This window comes from Lissotriton helveticus, chromosome 2_1 (assembly GCF_964261635.1).
Source record: "Lissotriton helveticus chromosome 2_1, aLisHel1.1, whole genome shotgun sequence".
NCBI lineage: Eukaryota > Metazoa > Chordata > Amphibia > Caudata > Salamandridae > Lissotriton > Lissotriton helveticus.
This window is the reverse complement of record NC_136059.1, coordinates 1,511,580,874-1,511,600,872: the sequence shown is the minus strand read 5'-3', so window position 1 is coordinate 1,511,600,872 and position 19,999 is coordinate 1,511,580,874. Positions and strand designations below refer to the sequence as shown.

Sequence of the window (19,999 nt, the reverse complement as noted above, 5' to 3'; positions counted from 1 at the left end):
AGTTATTTTAGCATTTTCAGATTTTTTATCATGCAGGGCCCACATCAGACCTTCATGTTACCAAGGCTGTCAGAACTCTCCTTTCTGGTGATGTTAGATGGTAGAACGGGACCCTCCATCAGTTTTGATCCTCACGGAGTCCAGACCTCAAGAAATGTACTTAATAGCCCTTATTCTGCCAGAACATTTTTGTATGACATCATGTTTGTATTCGAACGAAATCCCCTACATCATCTAAGTAATGTCCCCATCTCCAGGTCTAATGTATGACACAACTAATGTAATTTTGTATGCACTGCCTCCTCGCCCATCACATTGACTACATATGGTTGTGTACGATTCTGTTTACATTGATAACAGAATTATTTCCATCTACCTGTAATGCATACGGGCTACCAAAGCGAATTGTATAACTAATGTCAGCTTGTACATCCTCACCCATGACATGAACAGGAATGAACTAACTTATGATAAAAACTGGGGACTGTGGAAAATGACTAAAATTAGGTATACATAAGCGGCGTTCATTTATGTGCACCACAGCCACTGTTGACAGTAGAGTGAAAATCGCGAAACAGTGGCCACGCCATCTTGTCCCTTTTAGGCCCCATCACGCACGTAGGTGGCAGCCATTTTGTGTGTCATGACCTCTCTGCCCACTGCCAATAACCTGCGCGTCTCTCCCCCTCACTCCCCAGCCTCGCAAGCATTCCCCCGCGCCCCGACAGCCCCCGGTCTCTCCTGCTTGGGCCATAAACGCACCTCTAACGAGACCCTGTCTCCGAGCCACATCCCGTGCTGAACCCCCTCGCTCTTTCATCCCATTCATAGAACAGGCCCTTTTGATAACCTCTTCCTCCCTGCCCAATTGTCCGGCCTGATCCCAGGCCATCACCTAGCCCGACAGATGCAGTTTATTGCCCCCTAGAGTAGGACCTCGCCTCACATCAAAGGAGCGGTGGTTAATCAACACCCTCACACCTCCAGATCCGACCGATTGCCCACTTTCCCGTTCCCAGCGGAATGTCCAGCTGCGCGATAACCACCACATGCTGAGGTCGGGGTGGGAACTCTACTGTAGATGTGTGTGGGAACGGGCCTGGACCGGGGATTCCGAGGATGTCTTTCCTGGCCTTCAAAGAAACATTACGGGTGCAATGTATGTAATAAAGCCATAAACCTGTGTATAAGAGGCCAGGCCTCAGAGATGCAGTTAGAGCACCTCGAGAAGATACCCTGTTGTCTGATTTGACGTGTTCTGCTCCGTCGGAATAAACTCCTGTTTCCTGCCTTCCTGTCTCCAGCGCCTGCCTCTTTGTTTGGTAATATTGAATGGTATGAGAGGCGGCTATCGCCGGGCAAACACTGAAGGTTCTTGGTCGACATTGTCCCTGCCTTTTTCACACGGAATGCGCTTCAAGAAAGAAATATCTCAGGTTGTTTTCAATTAAAACTGTACTTGACCTGATAGCGAGAAAAAAAACACGTTTTATTTATGCTAAAAAAGGGCTGCTAAAGCTGTTCCGAATAAAGCTGACACAACAAAAGCCTAATCCACACTCGACCGGAAGAGTATATTATGTTCCACACATTATACTTGTTCACTTACCTCGAGAACTTGTGCCTGGTTAAGTCCCATCTCGTCTGGTCGATGTGCCTCCTGGATAATGAACCGCCAACACGGCACATGACGCACACCTGCTACATTCTGATTATCCTGACCCTGAAATGAAATCGGAACTGCCTAGACCAACTCTTCCACAGCCCACTCCCCCAGCTTCCAACATCCAATCAGGAGGCTTAAACAGCAGTACAATCATGAAGGGAGTCCTTCAGTTGTTGCCACCCACTTCACTTCCTCGATGTAGGCCAGCCATGCCCCATACCATTTATTTCTATGGTGCTGTGCTGAAAACGCGGGGGTCACAGCATAAGCGCCCCATGTACAAGTTAACCATTACCGCTTCTACCGGCCACTCCTACCATGCTGACATCACTCTCTCCTCGTGGGTGCCTCAAGGGCGAGCGATAGCCGTCGCCCCCAGCCAGCACATGCGCACGAGGACTTGTCTAGCTCCGTCCTCAGTTCTCATTTAAAGCAACAGAATCTGTCTTACAATTAGCATGAAGCAGCCAGAGAGCACTTTATTTATAGCTGCTTCGTGTTGTACATTCATTCTCTCTTTCCTCTCGGATGCTAGGTAGGGCAACGCCCCTTTTGCCCCTTATAACCAGCTGCCAGTGCTTTCCATGCTGTGTCTCTCACCCTCCCCTCCACTTTCCCTCCTTCATTCTCTGTCTACTTCCCCTGCTCCTAACCCCCTCCCCTGAATCTCTCCCCTTGCCTGCTTTTTCCATTATGTATATGTCCTTTTTGTTTGTCTTGACCTTACATGTAACTATGTTGCCATGCTCTAATAACTGTGTAATCTTTGTAACAATGTAACCTGCAACTATGGTCTGATACTCATGTAAAGCGCTCTGATACCTCCGGGTCTAGCCAGTGCTATATAAAACCTTTAAAATAAATAAATACATAAATAAATAAATAAATAAATAAAACATGTGTAGAAACCCCACCCCTTCCAGAGTACAATGGGGAAAAGCGAACAAAAGAGTTGTTGATTTTGCCGGGAGTTAGGTACGCCCTATGTAAAACATAGAATTGGATCAGCTGAAAGCGTGCATTCCGAGAGCTCTTCCATGCTCTCTCGACAACCTCCCCCCAAGGCTTCTCCTCAATGGGCTCCCCCAAGTCCGCTTCTCATTTGAGTCGTAACGCTGTCAGTGGTTGGCACAAGTCCTGGGTAATCCGCCGGTAAAGACAAGTCACTGCTTTAAAAGTTCCGGCTGCCATCCCTATATATTGACGGGCAAGAAACGTGCTAGGTTCCACCTGTCCTCCCCGCCAGGGCTTTCTGACAGCTGCTGTCAGGGCTGCATGAAATGGAAAGTCCCCTCGTGGTAGATCATGACGTGCCATGAGATGATTGAAAGGAAGGAGGCTGCCACCCTTGTAAAGGTCATTTAATGTGATGACCCCTGCCTCCTCCCTGGACCGCAGCTTGCTCCAGTCACCCCAATGGGGTAGAACCTCGCACATCCTCAACGGAATCTCGGGCGCGTACGGGGTACTGACGCATGCCCTCCTGGCCAGCTGCATCCAGCGCTGTCGCACCGCGCGCAAATCTGGCGGCACAGACCTATCTCTCAGTGGTAACCGCAGCAGAACACAGGACAAAAGACACCAACTCGGATCCGACCCCCCAGGTCCTCCGTCTGCCTGATGCGACCCGCTACCCATTTCGTAAACCATTGGAGCTGCGCAGCATGGTAATAGGTCGCAAGTTCTGGCAGTGCAAAGCCTACCTCCGCTCTGGGTCATTGCATAGTAACCAGGGCAACCCTCTTTCTCCCAGTCCCCCACAAGAACCCTGTAATCAAAGTGTTGAGCTGCGCAAAAAACTTACTCTGGATCCAAACGGGGAGTGTCCCAAAGTAGTAGAGGAACCTCTGCAGAGTGACCATCTTCACTAAGGCAACCCTGCCCGATACGGATAACGGAAGAGTCCCCCAAAAATTGAAACAAGTCTTTGCACTGCCCATCGCTCGCTCCACATTACCTTCCAAATGGTCTCCATAATCATGATAAATCTGGGTCCCTAGGTAAGGCAAACAACGGGTTTCCCACGGGACCCCTCCTGCACTCTGCTGGTCTTCCTGCCTGAACTTGTGGGGAACAAACACGACTTGACCCAGTTCACACAGAGCCCCGCTACTCTCCCCAAGGTCTCTAATAAGTCCTTCGCTCCCCGAAGCGCTTCTCCCGAGTCGGCCAGGAACATGAGCAAATCGTCCGCATACAATGCTATTTGCTGCACCTGCTCTTCTACCAACAGCCCAGAATAGAATCTCATTGCCCTGGTAAGAGCAGCCATGGGCTCCCTCGCCAGAGCAAACAGTAGAGGGGACAACGGGCACCCCTGCCTTGTCCCCCGGGCAACTTCACAGGCAGCAGAGATCAAGCCCCCTGTTTTGACTCTGGCGGTGGAAGCGCTGTACAAAAGTGGTGTCCACTGTATAAAATGGTCCCCCAAGCCAAATTCTCGCCAAACATTAAAAAGGTAGGGCCACTCCAGGCTATCAAAGGCCTCCTCAATATCGACCGCAAAAATGCAGGCCTACTCTTCATCATATGTGTCGGACCCCAAGATGCGCATTCATCGCAGTATTCCGAGATGGTATGAATCCAGCTTGATCCCTGTTGACCAGCGTCGTCATGTGAGGCATCAAGCGACTATAGCCAGTACCCGACTTAAGATCTTATAGTCCAGGTTAAGCATAGCGAGGGGCCTGTAATAAGGGCGATCCCAGGCGGGTTTGCCTGGTTTGAGAAGGGGGACTATGATTGCTTTGCACGTGGAGGCAGGGAGGATGCCCTCATGATGTGCTCTATTATACAGTGCCACTAGAGAGGGAGCCAGGACATCTGCATAGGCAGCGTCATATTCCACTGGAAGCACGTCTGTACCCGGCGTTTTGATCCAGCCATGTGCTCTATAGTGCTATGCACTTCACCCGCCTCTATGTCCCTACCAAGGGCTTCGGCCTCTTCGGCTTCAATTTTAGGGAGGACTGCTCCCTGACAAAAACCCTCTCCAGGGAGCCCAGGGCCCAGCCTGCTCCAATACAGCTCGGTGTAATACTGCAAGAATTGGTCGTTGATACTTTGTTGGGTGTAAAAAACCTCAGCTCCCTGGCCTCAGCTCCAAGATCGCCGTCCCTCTACGCGCTGGGTTAGCCAGCCATGCAAGCAGTGCACCAGAATTGTCACGCTCTGCGTGCACCTTATCTGTGTAAGCCTTATAATCGAAACAGCGCAATCTCTTGAATTGAACCGCCAGCTCTTCCCGGGCCACAAGCAGCTCAGCATGCTTGTCTGGGTGTTCCGGGCGCTCTTTCTCTGAATCATGTAGCTTCTGTTCTGCCCTTAGTACGTCGTGTAACAGCTCTTTTATCACTCCCACCACTTCCCCTATGCAGCGCCCCTGACCACCGACTTAAAAGCAGCCCATTCAACTAGCAGATTAGATGCTGTGTTAGCATTAAACCTGAAATACTCTTCAATTGCCGATCCTATAGTATCTCGGAACACTGGATCTTCCAGTGTGTCTGGTCTGAATTGCCATGTGGGGATGGCAGGATGATCCCGTAGCCAATGTAATATCAGCAGCAGTGGATTATGATCAGATGACGTTCTAGCTAAGTATTCACTATGTACCATTCCCCCATGCACTTCCGGAGAACAAAGGACCGAGTCTAGCCAAACATGCAGGTCGTGTAACGGCGAGAAATAAGAGGAATCCCTATCAGAGGGGTGATGAGCCCTCCATGCATCAATCAGTTCCCAATGTTGCTGCCAGGTCCGCAGCACCACAGCCAGTCTGTGTACTGGGGCATCTACAAGGGGAGCATAGGAGCGGTCCAGAGAGACGTCAGTGATGCAGTTGAAGTCGCCCCCAGGAGCACGGATCGTGTCAACAGAGGTGCCAACTTCCTTGACAGATGTGCAAAAAATGAGGCTTGATCAGTGTTAGGGGCATATATATCCCTAGGACAATGTCCCTCCCATCTAGGCGCCCCGTCACTACAACATATCTACCATCAGGGTCAATCAGCTGCCCAGTACTCTGGAACGGGACCCCAGCCCTGATCCAAAGCAGTGCTCCCCGTGCAAAGGCCGAGTATGTTATGCAGAACACCTGTCCCCGCCACCTTCGCTGCAAGGCTTATCCCTCTTGCTTTGTTATGTGCTTCTCCTGCAACAGTGCAATCTGCACCCCTCGCCTTCTATGGTATGCATGGATCTTGTGGCGGCGTGTCATAGTGTGCATCCCCCTAATGTTTCAGGACAAGCACTTAATACCTTTGGCGGTTCCCATGGTGTGGCCTTTCATATGCCCTCCTTACCCCCCAACGGCATGCCTGGCCCCAAGAACCCCTGTCCCTTCTCCCCATACCCACTAACTCCCACTCCCCAGGACAGGTTCTCTTGAACTAGTTCCCATCCAAACTGGTACAACTATCAACTGTGCACAAAAAGGTAGCGAGGCGTGTGCTGACCCTATGGGACCCAAAGCCCCTCCTGGTCCCCCCCCACTCATCCTTGAGCAGAGTGAGGTCCCAACTAAATGCAGAGGGAACTCGCACAGCAAAAAATAAATCTCAAGTCAACCAAGGTTGCAGGGTGTAGTGTGCTGCTGGAGTAGGACACTGCCTGGCCACGCAGTGTGAAATCCGAAGAACTAATACAAAGCCCTCTCAACAAGGAGAAGGCAACTCCGAGCACTACATGGAGGACCAATCAGGTCTTGTTGTTAAAACACAAAGTTAATCATGATGTAAGTGAAGAAATGCTCTCAGTGTTCAGATCATATTTATTTGTTCATTGGTTAATTCACCAGTCATTGGTTAGAATATTAGATATCATATCCTTGTTCGGTTTCATCACATGGTTAACACATCCCGATGCATTTCGGGCCCCGCCCTTCCTCAGGGGATTACTCTACAAAAAAACAATCCAAATATATAATGTTCAAAAAACGACTCATCTGGATAGGAATCATAAAATCTAACAACAGTAGCTGTGTATGCCAAAGCATAAATGCACCCATGTTAAATGAACCGTCATACAGGTAAAGTCATGCATGAAATGAAAGATTCAACAAGATTACAAGTGAAACATCCAAGTACCTTGGAACGAAATCAAACTACCAAAATACATGACTCATCGAGGTGGCCAAAACGTGATTTCAGATGGTTAACCAAAAAACAATAGACCGAAAAGTGTCTTAATATTCAAACCGCAGGTGCCAAGAAACGAATAGTCGAGTGCTGCAAACACACGAAAACCGAAAGAGTAAGTAAGTATTGAAACCACCAGTGCAAAGAAATCAATAGTCAGGTGCTGCAAACATACGCAAAGACGCATGGAAATTCAACATTGTCACCGTGTCTAATCGCGATAATAACGTGGTGAAATTAGCGTGTAAGACATTTCATCACGTCTAAGCAAAAACCGACTTCCCCAAGGGGGTAACTTACTTGGGTGAATGTTAAACGGTTTCCCAGTGTGAAGTGAAAAGTTGGAGACGATGGTGTGGCAAACCGTTACTCCCATATGTAAAGTTCAAGTGAGTGTGAAAACAAACGAAAGACTGAATGTCTAAACATAGAAAAAGGACTCCCCGTCCAACCCAAAGAAAGACTGTATCAGCATGCAATATAATGTAGAAAAAACGATAACACAATATGTAAAAGGCAATACATAAATAGCGCAATATGAAGGTAATCATAACACATGACTCAATGTATGAAAAAATGAACAAAAAACACAATAAAGCAACCATCCGGCTAGGTCAATATGGGTGTGTGCAAACAGTGTAACATATGTAGGAAATAGAAAACATTACAGGTAACATAAAAATTCCATCCGGTCGTTAAGACCATCGGGTACCATCGTGGACATGGCACGGATCCAGAGATTCTCTCTTTTGAGCAATGTGTTCTTATTATTGTGTGTCACAGTAACCTGTTCTAAAATTAGAAATTTCAGTTGTGCCACACTATGTCTGTGTTCATGGAAGTGGTTCGCCACACTGGATTTCAGGTTGTGTGTGCGTATGTTGCTCTTGTGTTCCAAAATGCGAACACGAATTTTGCGTTCAGTGTGTCCAATGTAACATTTGCCACAAGGACATTTCAACATATAGATGACGTTGGCACTATTGCAGGTGGCATTTACACGCAATTTAATTGTATGTCCTTTCATAGGATGACGTATGGTGTTCCCAGGGATACAATTGTTGCAGTTACTGCAATTGTAACAAGGTTTCAATCCCGAGTATGTGGTGATGGTATTCATCGATTGAGGTTGATTGAGTATTTCCTTGACATTTCTGCCACGGGTAAATGAAAACATGGGTGGTTGGTTGAACAGACCGTTGAAATCAGGTTCCATTGCTAGGATAGGCCAGTGTTTACGAATGATGTGCTGAAATTTATTGGAAATCATGGAGTATTTCGACACAACAACCATCCTATCAGACTGTACTTTGGGTTTCACTTGCAGAAGGGCATTCCTACTGATTTTAGCAGTTCTTTCAATCGCTAGATCCAATATGGGGGTGGGATATCCCCGCGCTTTCAGTCTTTCCAAAGCTATTTTCATTTGTTGTGTTCTCTCACTTTCTTTCGAAACAATCCGTTTGATGCGGAGTAGTTGCGCATAAGGTAGATTGTTCTTTAAGCCTAACCGATGAAAGCTAGTGTAATGCAAGGTAGAGTTCCTATCTGTAGGTTTTCGAAAAATCGTAGTCTGCCACTGGTCAGTATCTCTGTGTATTTCCACATCCAAATAATGGACACATTTTTTATTGTATTCCCATGTGAAACGAATTCTTTCGTTACAAGTATTCCATGTCTCAAGGAAAGACACCAAATCGTCCGCTGTTCCACTCCACAGTAGGAATATGTCGTCTATATATCGGAGAAATAATTTGCCATGTTGAAGCCAACTGTTCTGGCTTAAAATATACGTCTCCTCAAATGTCTTCATGTAAATGTTGGCATAGCAGGGAGCTGCCGAATTTCCCATGGCGGTGCCATTGAGTTGGAGAATCCATTTGTCCAGGACAGTAAAATAACTATGATAGAGGGTGAAAACAGTTAGTTGCATGAGAAAAACTTTCAAATCAGAATCCAAGTCTGAAGATGCTAATGCTTGTTCTATAGCCTCTATGCCTCCATCATGGGGGATTGAGGTGTATAGTGAACAGACGTCCACCGTACACATGATGAGATCAGTGCCTCTTAATTCATTCATGACAGATTCAATTTTTAAGAGAAAGTCAGTGGTGTCACGAACATGTGACCCAGTTTCTAATACAAACGGTTGGAAATACCTATCAAGAAATTTCCCTGTATTCTGATGAATGCTGCCTCTGGTAGAAACAATAGGCCTGAAGGGCGGTTTGGTAGGATGTTTGTGCATCTTGGGCAACATATAAAGTACTGGAGGTTTAGGATTCGTGGGTGTCAAGAATCTTCTGGTTCTGTCGTTAATAGTACCGTTCTCAAAAGTTTCATTGATCAACTGTGTCAACTTTTTTGTAAACTCCGCAGTCGGATCACCTTCAAGCAGATCGTATGTATTAGAATCACTGATGTGTGCTTCAATCTGTTGTTCGTAAAACGTAGTATCCATAATAACTAATGCACCACCTTTATCAGCATTTTGGCAAGTGATTGAAGAATTTTCAGCCAGTTGCTTAAGAATGTTCCTTTCTTTTTTCGAGAGGTTACACGATTTCATGGGTTGTTGAAATGGTAATTTACCAATCTCCTGTTTGACCAGATTTTCAAAGGAGTCAATGATTTTGTGGCTCTGTGGCGCCATGAAAGTGCTGTGTGGTCGTAATCCTCGGAGCATATCTTCTTCCAGTGTGTTAGTCGGACAAATGTTCTTGAAGTAATTTCGAAGACTAATATTTCGAATAAGTTTGAACGTGCTCACTTCAAGCTCCAAAGTGTTGGAGTTAGTCGTGGGTACGAACGATTGTTGAGTGAGGTCCCCCCAATGGTGTCAATTTTTGTCTCAAGGGCCTCCCTTGACGAGGTGATGGCCTGCATTATGTCCGCCAAAGTAGAGTTCCCCGGGGCATCTGTACTTTGATGCTCCGTCACCTCTTCCACGTCGTTAGTCTGTTCCCTGCTCCTTCCACCTGGAGGGCTGGGAAACCCTTTTTTCTGGATACCGCCCCATCACTGCGGGCTACGAAAGGCTGCGTAGCACCCCACCAAGATCGGGCGCACACGATCACCAGTACCGCCGACTCACCAGCGCAGCCTCTTCCAGCTGGTCAAGCAGGCCACCATATTAGGGGTGAGCCCCAGCCAAGGGCATGTGTTCAGAGCAATGGCACCCAGCTGTGAGGGCAGTCAGCCCAGGGAGAGCAAGTATCCTGGTCTCTCCCGCTGCTCCGAAGAGGACACCCACTGTCCCCTTTTTTGCAATCCGTACTCCAGTTCAATTGGCACCTCCATTCACCTCTGATGTGAAGTGGTCTGCGACATCCAGTGACCCCACTCAGGGCCACATCTGCACCGATACGGGGGCCCCCATCAGTACTGGCTAACTGGTGCCACCACCCCTCTCTCCGCAAACCATACACCCTTCAGTGGACAATCCTGGACAGTGATGCAAGTCCATCTCACCCATCTGCCGACCTTCAGTTCACCCAATTAGGTCTGCTGTTTGCGGAGTGACCACCAGCAATTCAGAATCAGAGTCCCCATTCGCGCTTCCGGTCGGAGAGGTCTCAGATCCACCCAGCTCTTGGCCAGGGGAAGCAGAATTCGGACTGGCCTCTGCAACCACTTGCACTATCCCGCGCGAGGAGGCGATCCGGCGACGAAAGGGCCCTTGGCGAGCCCATGTGGTCAGGGGATTTCCCCCCCCCCCCTCCTTGTTGCTCGCTGCAGAATTCCACCTGGATCTCATCTGGCGCATCTCCAGCCACTGCTATGCATCCTGCGGGGTGGCGAAGAAGAGTGTTCCAGTGCTATCCACCACTCACAAGCACGCCGGGAAGAGCATGACATATGGTATGTGAAGTTGGAGCAATTTTCGTTTAAGAGCAAGGAAGGAAGCGCGCTGCGTCTGGACCTCCCTAGTGTAGTCCGGGAATAACATCATTTTGGAGTTCGCGATTTGGAGATGCTGCTTCCCCCGGGCCTGCTGCAGGAGGTGGTCCCTGTCACGATTGTGCAGTAGTCTCACCACCATCGGCCGCGTGGCTGCGCCCGGTTGGAGAGGTCTAGCCAGGACCCTATGACCACTCCCAAGGGCAAAGAATGGAGAAAATCTTTCCGGGGCGACCTCTGTCTTGAGCCACCCTTCCATATAACGAACAGCGTTGTCCCCTTCTGCCCGTTCTGTAACTCCCACTATGCGGTGGTTATTCCTGCGGGAGCGCCCCTCACTGTCTTCTGCTCTCATCTCCAAGACTTGAACTTTGTCCTCCACCAGCTTCAAGGAGCGTTGCAAGGTGGCTACCACGTCCGGGACCTCCTCTAGTGTTTTCTCGCCGCTTTCACTCGCTCTTTTAGTTTTCTGTGGTCATCCTTGAGCAGAGTGAGGTCCACCCCAGTGGCGTCAATTTTTGTCTCAAGGACCTCCCTTGACGAGGTGATGGCCTGCATTATGTCTGCCAATGTAGAGTTCCCCGGGGCGTCTGTACTTTGACGCTCCATCACCTCTTCCTCGTCGTTAGCCTGTTGCCCTGCTCCTTCTACCTGGAGGGCTGCGAAACCCTTTTTTTTGGATACCGCCCCATCACTGCAGGCTACGAAAGGCCGTGTAGCACCCCACCAAGATCGAGAGCACACGATCACCAGTACCGCTGACTCACCAGCGCAGCCTCTTCCAGCTGGTCAAGCAGGCCACCGTATTAGGGGTGAGCCCCAGCCAAGGGCATGTGTTCAGAGCAATGGCGCCCAGCTGTGAGGGCAGTCAGCCCAGGGAGAGCAAGTACCCCGGTCTCTCCCGCTGATCCGAAGAGGACACCCACTGTCCCCTTTTTTTCAATCCGTGGTCCAGTACAATTTGCACCTCCATTCACCTCTGATGCAAAGTGGTCTGCGACATCCAGTGACCCCACTCATGGCCACATCTGTAGGCAGCACGTTGTTTTCAGGCCTTCTAGCACACCACAACCACAATAACAGTGTCCCCATGCCTTCCAGGGGGCTCTGTAACGGCTAGCGTTGGACTGGCCTCTCATGTCCAGAAACGGCCCCACCCGCAGCGGTCTCTACAGCTGCGTGTCCCCAGCACCAGCCTCCCTCGACGCCCCCTTCACTGGGGGGATCGTGCTCTTTAGCTGCAGCAGCTCGCTCCGCAACTGCGTCCAAGCAAACGTCCTGATTGAACATGTTCCAGCGCTTCACCCACAGGCTTCGCCTCCCTTGCAGGTGTGTTTCAATTGTAGAGTAGCAGCGCAGCTCCCCACGGCGCTCCACGGTGCGCCTGTCAGTGCCGGCCACCATTTTGGAAGTTCTCGCTTCTACTCCAGGCTGGGCAAGTCTCCGCAGGGCGCCGCCAATCCATTCCCCAGCTCACAACAGCGATGCCCAAGGCTGTGTGAAGCAACTGGCTAGGGGAACAGAGCCCGTGGACCCCAATTAGGCTCCACGCACACACGCCAATGCCGGCCGCCGCCTCAAAGGCTTCAGCCTGCGCTCCAGTCCAGGTAACCCAAACCGCTCACCAGCCATCATTCACAAAATGCAGCGCAGCGGCAGGTAGGCTCATCGCACAAATCAGAGCTCGCAGGTTTTCACAGCGCTCTATACGCACCCGCAAGCGTTGGCCGCCATTTTCAGCACTCCATCCCCCGCTCCGACCAAGGCAGATCCCCGCGGGGCGCCGATTCAAAAGTCACTCCCCCGCAGCATGCAGTCGCCTCACTTCGGCAATACCACCTCCACTCCGCTACTTCAGCGAGATAAGGAGTCCTGATATCGCCGTTCCGGGCTCCGCAACCCACTTTAGCAGCGCCCCACCGCCATCTTGTCTCCACCGCGGCCAGGGCAGTCAGGCAGATTTGTTGGGCCTTCCGCACAATGGAGGCCTTTTTCTCTTATATCGGGCATTCCTTTACTGCTCCAGTTGTTCCGCCACCAGTTTCACGGAAAAGGGCCCCCTCAGATCTGCAGGATTATTGTGAGCGAGGGGAGGCCACGGACGGAGCTCCAAGGTCCGCTTCCCCTCACATCGGCGCCAAGCCACGCCCCCAACCATAGTGTCACTCATAAGGCATCCATATAAAAACATGCAAAACATGGATATGTCACACTAGTGCAGTCTCAAAACTTGCCATCTATGGCTGATGTGTTTGCCGGAACTAACCAGCTCTAATGTTTATTCGCCCGGTAATGGTTCCTTATTTTTCCATTGAAAGCAAGGACTCCACTCACCCAACTGTATCTTATAGGGCATATTAGGACAAGAGTAAGAAATTAAATGTGGTGCCTAACGACAGGGTTGTAGATTCCATTCGTGCAGCAGGTGCAGTGATACTGGGGCCCGGAGGCCTTAGGGGCAGACTGAACTTTGATTATGTCCGTATTTTCAATTTCAGTGTGTCATGGGCCATAGTCTGTGCTTTGAATGGAAAAATAAGTGCAGGTACTTTTTAAAATTTTCTAGCGGTGTGACTAGGGGCGGGGCTAAGGGCAAGACATGATGATACATGAGATACTTCATTGAGTATTTATTTTTCTCTTGATGGTATTCTCAAATTTCTCATATGTTCAGATTCCTTCTGCACGTGTGGCACAAGCCATATATTGCCATTAATACCTAATATGATGCCATGACCCTCAGAAATATGCATGCAGTCCATTGCATTTAGAGGGAAAGGTGAAGGTGTACCCCTGGAAACTGACTGGAGCAGCAGTATTAATAAAGACTTCTATTCCAGTTTCAGCACATACCAAAACGTGAGAAATATATTTATATAAACAAGACATGTTAACTTATTACATAAAATGAAGGTCAAACATGGTGATATGTTAACATTTCCTTGTTTTGTAATATTTGCAGCTTCTTAATGCCATATTGTTATTTGCTTGTAGTTGTCACAATACTCGTATATTCTTGAGCACACATACAAAAAGAAACAAGCAGACATGTGCACACAAAATAATCCACACGCTTCTTTTAAAATACCTCCTGAGAGTGTCACGAATCTCTTCCTCATTCTCTCCCTTTTCTCTAATACAAACACGCACACACAAGCAGGCAAGCACACAAACAAAAGCAGACTCTCACACAACAGACTTGGGGGGATTAAATTGATTTACACTTCTTACCTACAGTAGCTTTGATAATTGCCACTGTCAGGGCTGCCTGGATCCTAGTGGGTGCACAAAGGCACGATAGTGTTAATGTGATTGACCGCGCAGGGGCTGAATGAACCATGCTCTGCCAAACACAGCCTGATGGTGAACACCCAGACATTATGCAAATGAACCTCTACTGAATAGTTTAGCAGTGGCACAGCTCAGGGCTACGGGGCACTTTGGCAGTCAGAGTGTCCTACAAACAGGTTCTACTCTGACACCCTCGTGCTCACCCCCACTAGCACCCAATGAGCCTACCTTTCTTGGGTAACGGTACTCTCCTTGGCAGTAGAGAAGTGCCAGTACTGAGACTGATAAAAAATAAGAAGTGCTGGTACTCAGTACATGTGAGTGCAGCCCATTTAAAGCACTGGCCTTAGTATATTTGTTTCCTTACGCTAGGGCCCATGACATTCTGGATACACTACTTTCTTTAGTGCGATATTGAAATGAAAGGGAGCTGTTTTCAGGAAGCACAATGTTTGGATGTTTTTCATAAATGGTGCTTTAGTTGTTGTATTAGTCTGTTGCTCAGTGGCTTGATTCGCACTGTATACGTATCAAACACAATTAATGAAATTAAATATATCTTATACTGGACTATACGGATCAGATTGGCAAGGCGGGTAATCGAACACAGGGGAAGGGCTTATGCGGAAGCCAGTTGGTGGGATGTTTTGGTGGACTAAGCAGTCCAATCAGCAAGTGCACAGCGCAAAAAAAGGCTGTTACTACAGCCTTTACATACATGTACTGACCCTGACCCACTTCAGGCTGGCTAATTATCAGAGGCAGAACCACAATGGGCTGCTCCTTCTGTCACGGTATGACATGTCCCTGCCTCTGGCTCCCTTCAGGTATGACAGAGGCTGCATAGAGTGGCTGATGGGAAGCAATTAGCACTTGCTTGGGCAGAGGATTGGGGTAGGGAGGAGGACTGGTTAGGGCCAGCGAGGGAGCTCGTCCTTTTTTTTGTGTCCCTCTCCCATAATGGAAAGGGGGGGTGCATAAATTATTCTCTGTTCTCCTTTTCCTGTCAGAGGCCGAGTTCACACTATATTAAATTACAAAAAAATTACGATTTTAGAATGTTAGCCACTTTTTTGTCCGACATTGGTACTGTAAACATTCTAGGGTGTCATGGTAGAAGCCCCACCAAAGGCTGAATAGGTAGGCAACTACAGAACCATACATTTTAAAAAGTTACTGACCAGCAGCAGCATGCTACACAATTGCAATTTTATTTTAAATGTATATATATATATATATATATATATATATATATATGTATATATATATATATATTTTTTTTTTTAAAGGTGTCGGTATTCAATATCCCGAAGACGTGTTTGCTACTGAGAAATGCCCTTAATACCCAATTAAAAATACTGCACCACAGCAGAGAAGAGCGCACACCCCCCTTTACATTAAAAAAGAGCATGTCCTGCGTCGCTGTGAGTACCTGCCCAAAGCACTGAATATGTTGAATTGGTAATGCAGAGCCGTTGTGTTGTTTTTTTTAATATAAAAGGTCGCGCTGGCAATAATATACCGTCCTTTTGACGCGTGACTTGATGTTTCTAGCCAGACACACTCCACCACCACACAACTCAACCCTCTCTCGTGGTTTTACCCTGACAGTGAAGCTCCAATCCCTTTCAACTGCCTGGCTGGCCAGACGCACGCGCTGTCGCCGAATGTAGCGCTCTCAATAAAGTTTTTTCCCTGAAGAAAAAAGCCGCGCCGTGGGCCCGCCCCATGAGCTCACGGCCCCGCCCTCCTCGCCTCAGCGTCTGGAGCCGGAGCAGGAGGCAGCGAGTCGCAGCTGCCGGAGCAGCCGAGCTGCAATCACTGCTTCCAGCCTGCCACCCCCAGAGAGGGTCCGACGCCGGGAGGGGCCCCTGACTGCAGACCCGGGCCCTTGAGGGCCCCCGGGGGTTTCTCCTTGGGCATGGCTGCCGAGAGCGGACAGGGGGGCGCTGCCCTGCTTCCCTTCCCGCGGTGAGGGGGCTTTTGCATCTGTGTTGTTCTTGCTTGGCCCCGGGTCCATGGCACGCCGCGGGGAAGGATGCTCGGCGGCCGCCCCTGCTCCCCGGGCTGGATGGCCGCTGCCGCCGCTGAGTGCCGGGACGAGGAGAGGGGCAGGGGCTGCCCGGGCTCCAGCGGTGAGCGTCCCCACCTCTCGCCCTCTGCTGCTGCCGCAGCACCTCTAGGAGCTCCTCGGGGTGGGTCCTGCCGCAGGCCGCTGGGCACCCCCTGCCCCCCGCAGCGCTCACTATGTAGGAGGCACCTGCCCTCGCCCCGCCGCCCCTCCAGCGCACCTCGGAGGGGCTCGATGCTGCCCGTCCCTGGTGGACCCAACCCGTCTCCCTCTTCATCACTATGCTGATGATGTCTGACACTGACAGCAACCTGCAGACGGCCAGGCTCTGGAGGGATGCTGCCCTGAGGTCCAGGAAGCTGAGGAGCAACCTGCGCCAGCTGACCCTCACCACCTCCAACAACCAGAAGCTCACCCTGCCCCCCGACCTCGGCGACATCGAGGTGCTCAACCTGGGCAACAATGCCCTTGAGGAGGCACCCGAAGGCCTCGAAGGCCAAGCCCTGGCCAACCTTCACGTCCTCATCCTCCGCAGGAACAAGTTTGACCGTGTACCATCTGCGATCTTTGAGCTGGGCTGCCTGACTGAGCTGGACATGAGCCACAACCGGCTGAGCAGCCTGACGGAAGCTGTGGGCCTGCTGGGGCAGCTCAAGAAGCTCTGCCTCAGTCACAACCAGCTGAAGACCTTACCTGCTCAGGTGGGCGCGCTCCACCACCTGGAAGAGTTGGACATCAGCTTCAACCACATCACGCACCTGCCTGACTCCCTTCCAGACCTGGCCAAGCTCCGGACCCTTGACGTGGACCACAACAAGTTGACCACCTTCCCACCGCAGATTTTAAAGCTGGTTAACCTGGAGGAGCTAGATTTTTCTGGGAACAGAATTAGTGGCCTCCCAGAGGAAATCAAGGGTTTGGAGTCCATTAAAATCTTCTGGTTGAGCAGCACCAAAATCACAACTTTGCCTGAGACATTTTGTGAACTGAAGAACCTCGAGAGCCTGATGTTGGATAACAACAACTTGAACTCGCTGCCCTTACCGTTTGGTGCATTGCAAAAACTGAAAATGATTAACATTTCCTCCAACATCTTTGAGGAGTTTCCTACTGTTATTTTGCAACTCAAGGATCTGGAAGAACTTTACTTAAGTCGCAACAAATTGACTGTTGTTCCTGAAGCGATCTCTGACCTGACCAAACTCTTGACTCTTTGGCTTGATAATAACCGGATAAGGTATTTACCGGACTCTGTTGTGAACCTTAACCACCTGGAGGAACTGGTGTTGCAGGGTAACCAAATTGCAATTCTTCCTGACGACTTTGGGAGGCTTTCAAAGATCAACATATGGAAAATCAAAGACAACCCATTGATACAACCTCCCTACGAGGTTTGTATGAAAGGCATCCCTTATATCGCAGCATATCAGAAAGAACTTGCTCATTCCCAGCCTGCGGTAAAGCCGCGGTTAAAACTGGTGCTCATGGGCTTGAAGGATGCAGGGAAAACTGTTTTAAGGCAGTGCTTGATTGATGGTCATCAGGACCCTCTGTTAGTGCATGGGCACAAAGGAATAGAGGTCACAAACTGGACAGCTGACGCTCAACGGGGTCTTACTTTTATTGTTTATGATTTGGCAGGGGAACAAAGTTATGACCTGATCAAGCCCTTTTTCCTTTCACCTGGTGCTCTTTATGTCTTAGTTGTCAATTTGAAAGCCTATGTTTCTCAGCACTTTTATACGTATGTGGGTTATTTTTTACATTTCATGAGTGCCAAGGTGCCACACGCAGTTGTGTGCATTGTAGGGACACATGCTGACCTGTGTGAGGAGCGGGACCTAGAAGAGAAATGCCTGGACATCCACCACCAGATAGCCTTGCAGGAGAAGAAGAGCTCAGAGTTCCTGCATCGGCTTGCACAGACAGTGGACGAGGCCCTTAGCCAGGACTATGATATCCGCACGTCCAGCCCACACGCACCCTTTTGTGGCGTGAGTGACAAAAACCTCAGGCGTAAAAAGGCCCACTTGCAATATTTGCTCAACAGCCGCCTCCAGATCCTCTCCCCCGTCTTGTGCGTGAGTTGCTACGACTTCTCCAATATCAGGAGGTTAAAGGAGAAGCTGATGTCAGTGGCAGAGCACAGGGAAATATTCCCTAATTTGCACCGAGTTCTTCCCAAGTCCTGGCAGATGCTGGAAGAGCTTCATTTTAAGCCCCAGGAGCTGTGGCTCACGTGGTGGGACTCTGCCAGGCTGGGGCTGCAAGCTGGACTCACCGAGGACCGGTTGCAGAGCGCGCTCTCCTATTTACATGAAAGTGGCAAGTTGCTTTACTTCGAAGATAATCTGACTCTTAAAGAGTACGTCTTTCACAATCTTACGAAACTGATCGACATCTTGAATGTCTTTTTCCAGAGGGATGCTACAGTTCTCCTCCAGAAACTTCTAAGCGATACAAACATGGATGACCTGCGGGCCACCCAGCTCCACCACTACGTGGAGGGCTTCCTTCTCCACGGGCTCCTTCCAGCTCATATTATCCGGCTACTTCTGAAGCCACATATCCAAACCCATCAGGATCTGCAGCTCATCCTCGAACTTCTGGAAAAAATGGGCCTGTGTTATTGCATCAACAAAGCAAAGTGCAAACCACTGAATGGTGCCGCAGCCTGGTACAAGTTCCCATGCTACGTGAAGAACGATATGCCCCATGCCGAGGCATGGGTCAATGGCACCAACCTAGCAGGGCAGTCCTTTGTGGTCGAACAGCTTCAGATAGACTACGGATTTCCATTTTTTTTCCCGCCAGGGCTCTTTGCTCGCTTTAGTGTCCAGATCAACCGACATGTGGTCCAGCGCTCGGATGGTCGCTTCCAAATCTTTGCCTACAGGGGGAAGGTCCCAGTCGTGGTGAGCTACAAGCCTGCCAGGAGCGCACTGCACACGGATACACTGTCCATCTCCAGCCACGCTTCGTTACCAAATATGTGGACTGCTTGGCAGGCCATAACCCCCCTGCTGGAAGAACTGAATGTACTGCTTCAGGAGTGGCCTGGTCTGTACTACACGGTGCATGTCCTGTGTTCCAAGTGCCTTAAACGAGGATCACCAAACCCCCACGCTTTTCCAGGTATGTCACATTTCCTACTGAGCTTCACAGTTAATACAACATGTTGATGTGTGTTGCAGAATTTGATGTATGTAAACCTATGTAGTCTTAGGAAGAGGCAGATCCAAAAGTGGTGGTTGGGTAGTAGGAGGCAGGCTCTATTACCTGGTAGGTATTTTGTTTTTTCCTTGAGAAAGGTCTGATTAGCAGTTACAATCAGATAAGTACGTTTTACAAACTCGGGTATGGATTTTACTAAACTGTAGACAATTATTTGGGCTTCGATAAAAATGGCTTGTTGATTCAGGTATTCATTTATGCACTCGTTGTTTACATGTATGTGGAGTACAGCCCAGCTGGGAAACAACTGAGCGCTGCGTTGATGGGTTTGGCAAAAGGGAAGCCTCATATTATTGTTAAAGTTTACTCAAGGTGCAGCAGAAATCCTGGAACACTTCCACCTTCTAACAACATAGAGATGTACATTTTAGTTGTTACGCTTTCTCTCCCCCCCCCCCATCTTTTCCACACTTATCCTTTAGAAACTTCCAGTGTATGTGTGAGCGAGGGCAGTGATTGAGTCACAGCTACCATCTGGCCCCACATCCTAGCGTGCTTTTGCCAGCCCTAGGTCGTGTAGCCAGGATCTCTCTTCATCCTGAAATGTGTAACCCCGCTCTTTTATAGTAACCGGGAAATTATAAGTCACAGTTCAAAGTGTGGTGGCCGACAGCCCATGCCTGGCTGAAGGTGACCCTCGGTGACATAGGGCTTTTACCAGGAACACCTAACTCCAATTGGTTCTTGTAGTATAAGCGG

General features: G+C 49.4%; 1 protein-coding gene across 1 annotated transcript in view; it reads left to right on the top strand.

Moving 5' to 3' along the window:
* Positions 1 to 15,745: 15,745 nt before the first annotated feature.
* The window catches only part of MFHAS1 (multifunctional ROCO family signaling regulator 1), a 220,065-nt gene continuing 215,811 nt past the window's right edge, over positions 15,746 to 19,999 (top strand). Inside the window, exon 1 of the mRNA XM_078676422.1 lies at positions 15,746 to 19,201. Within this exon, the coding sequence (XP_078532548.1) occupies positions 16,348 to 19,201 (2,854 nt within the window). The 5' untranslated portion in view covers positions 15,746 to 16,347. The remainder of the gene's footprint in view (positions 19,202 to 19,999) is intronic.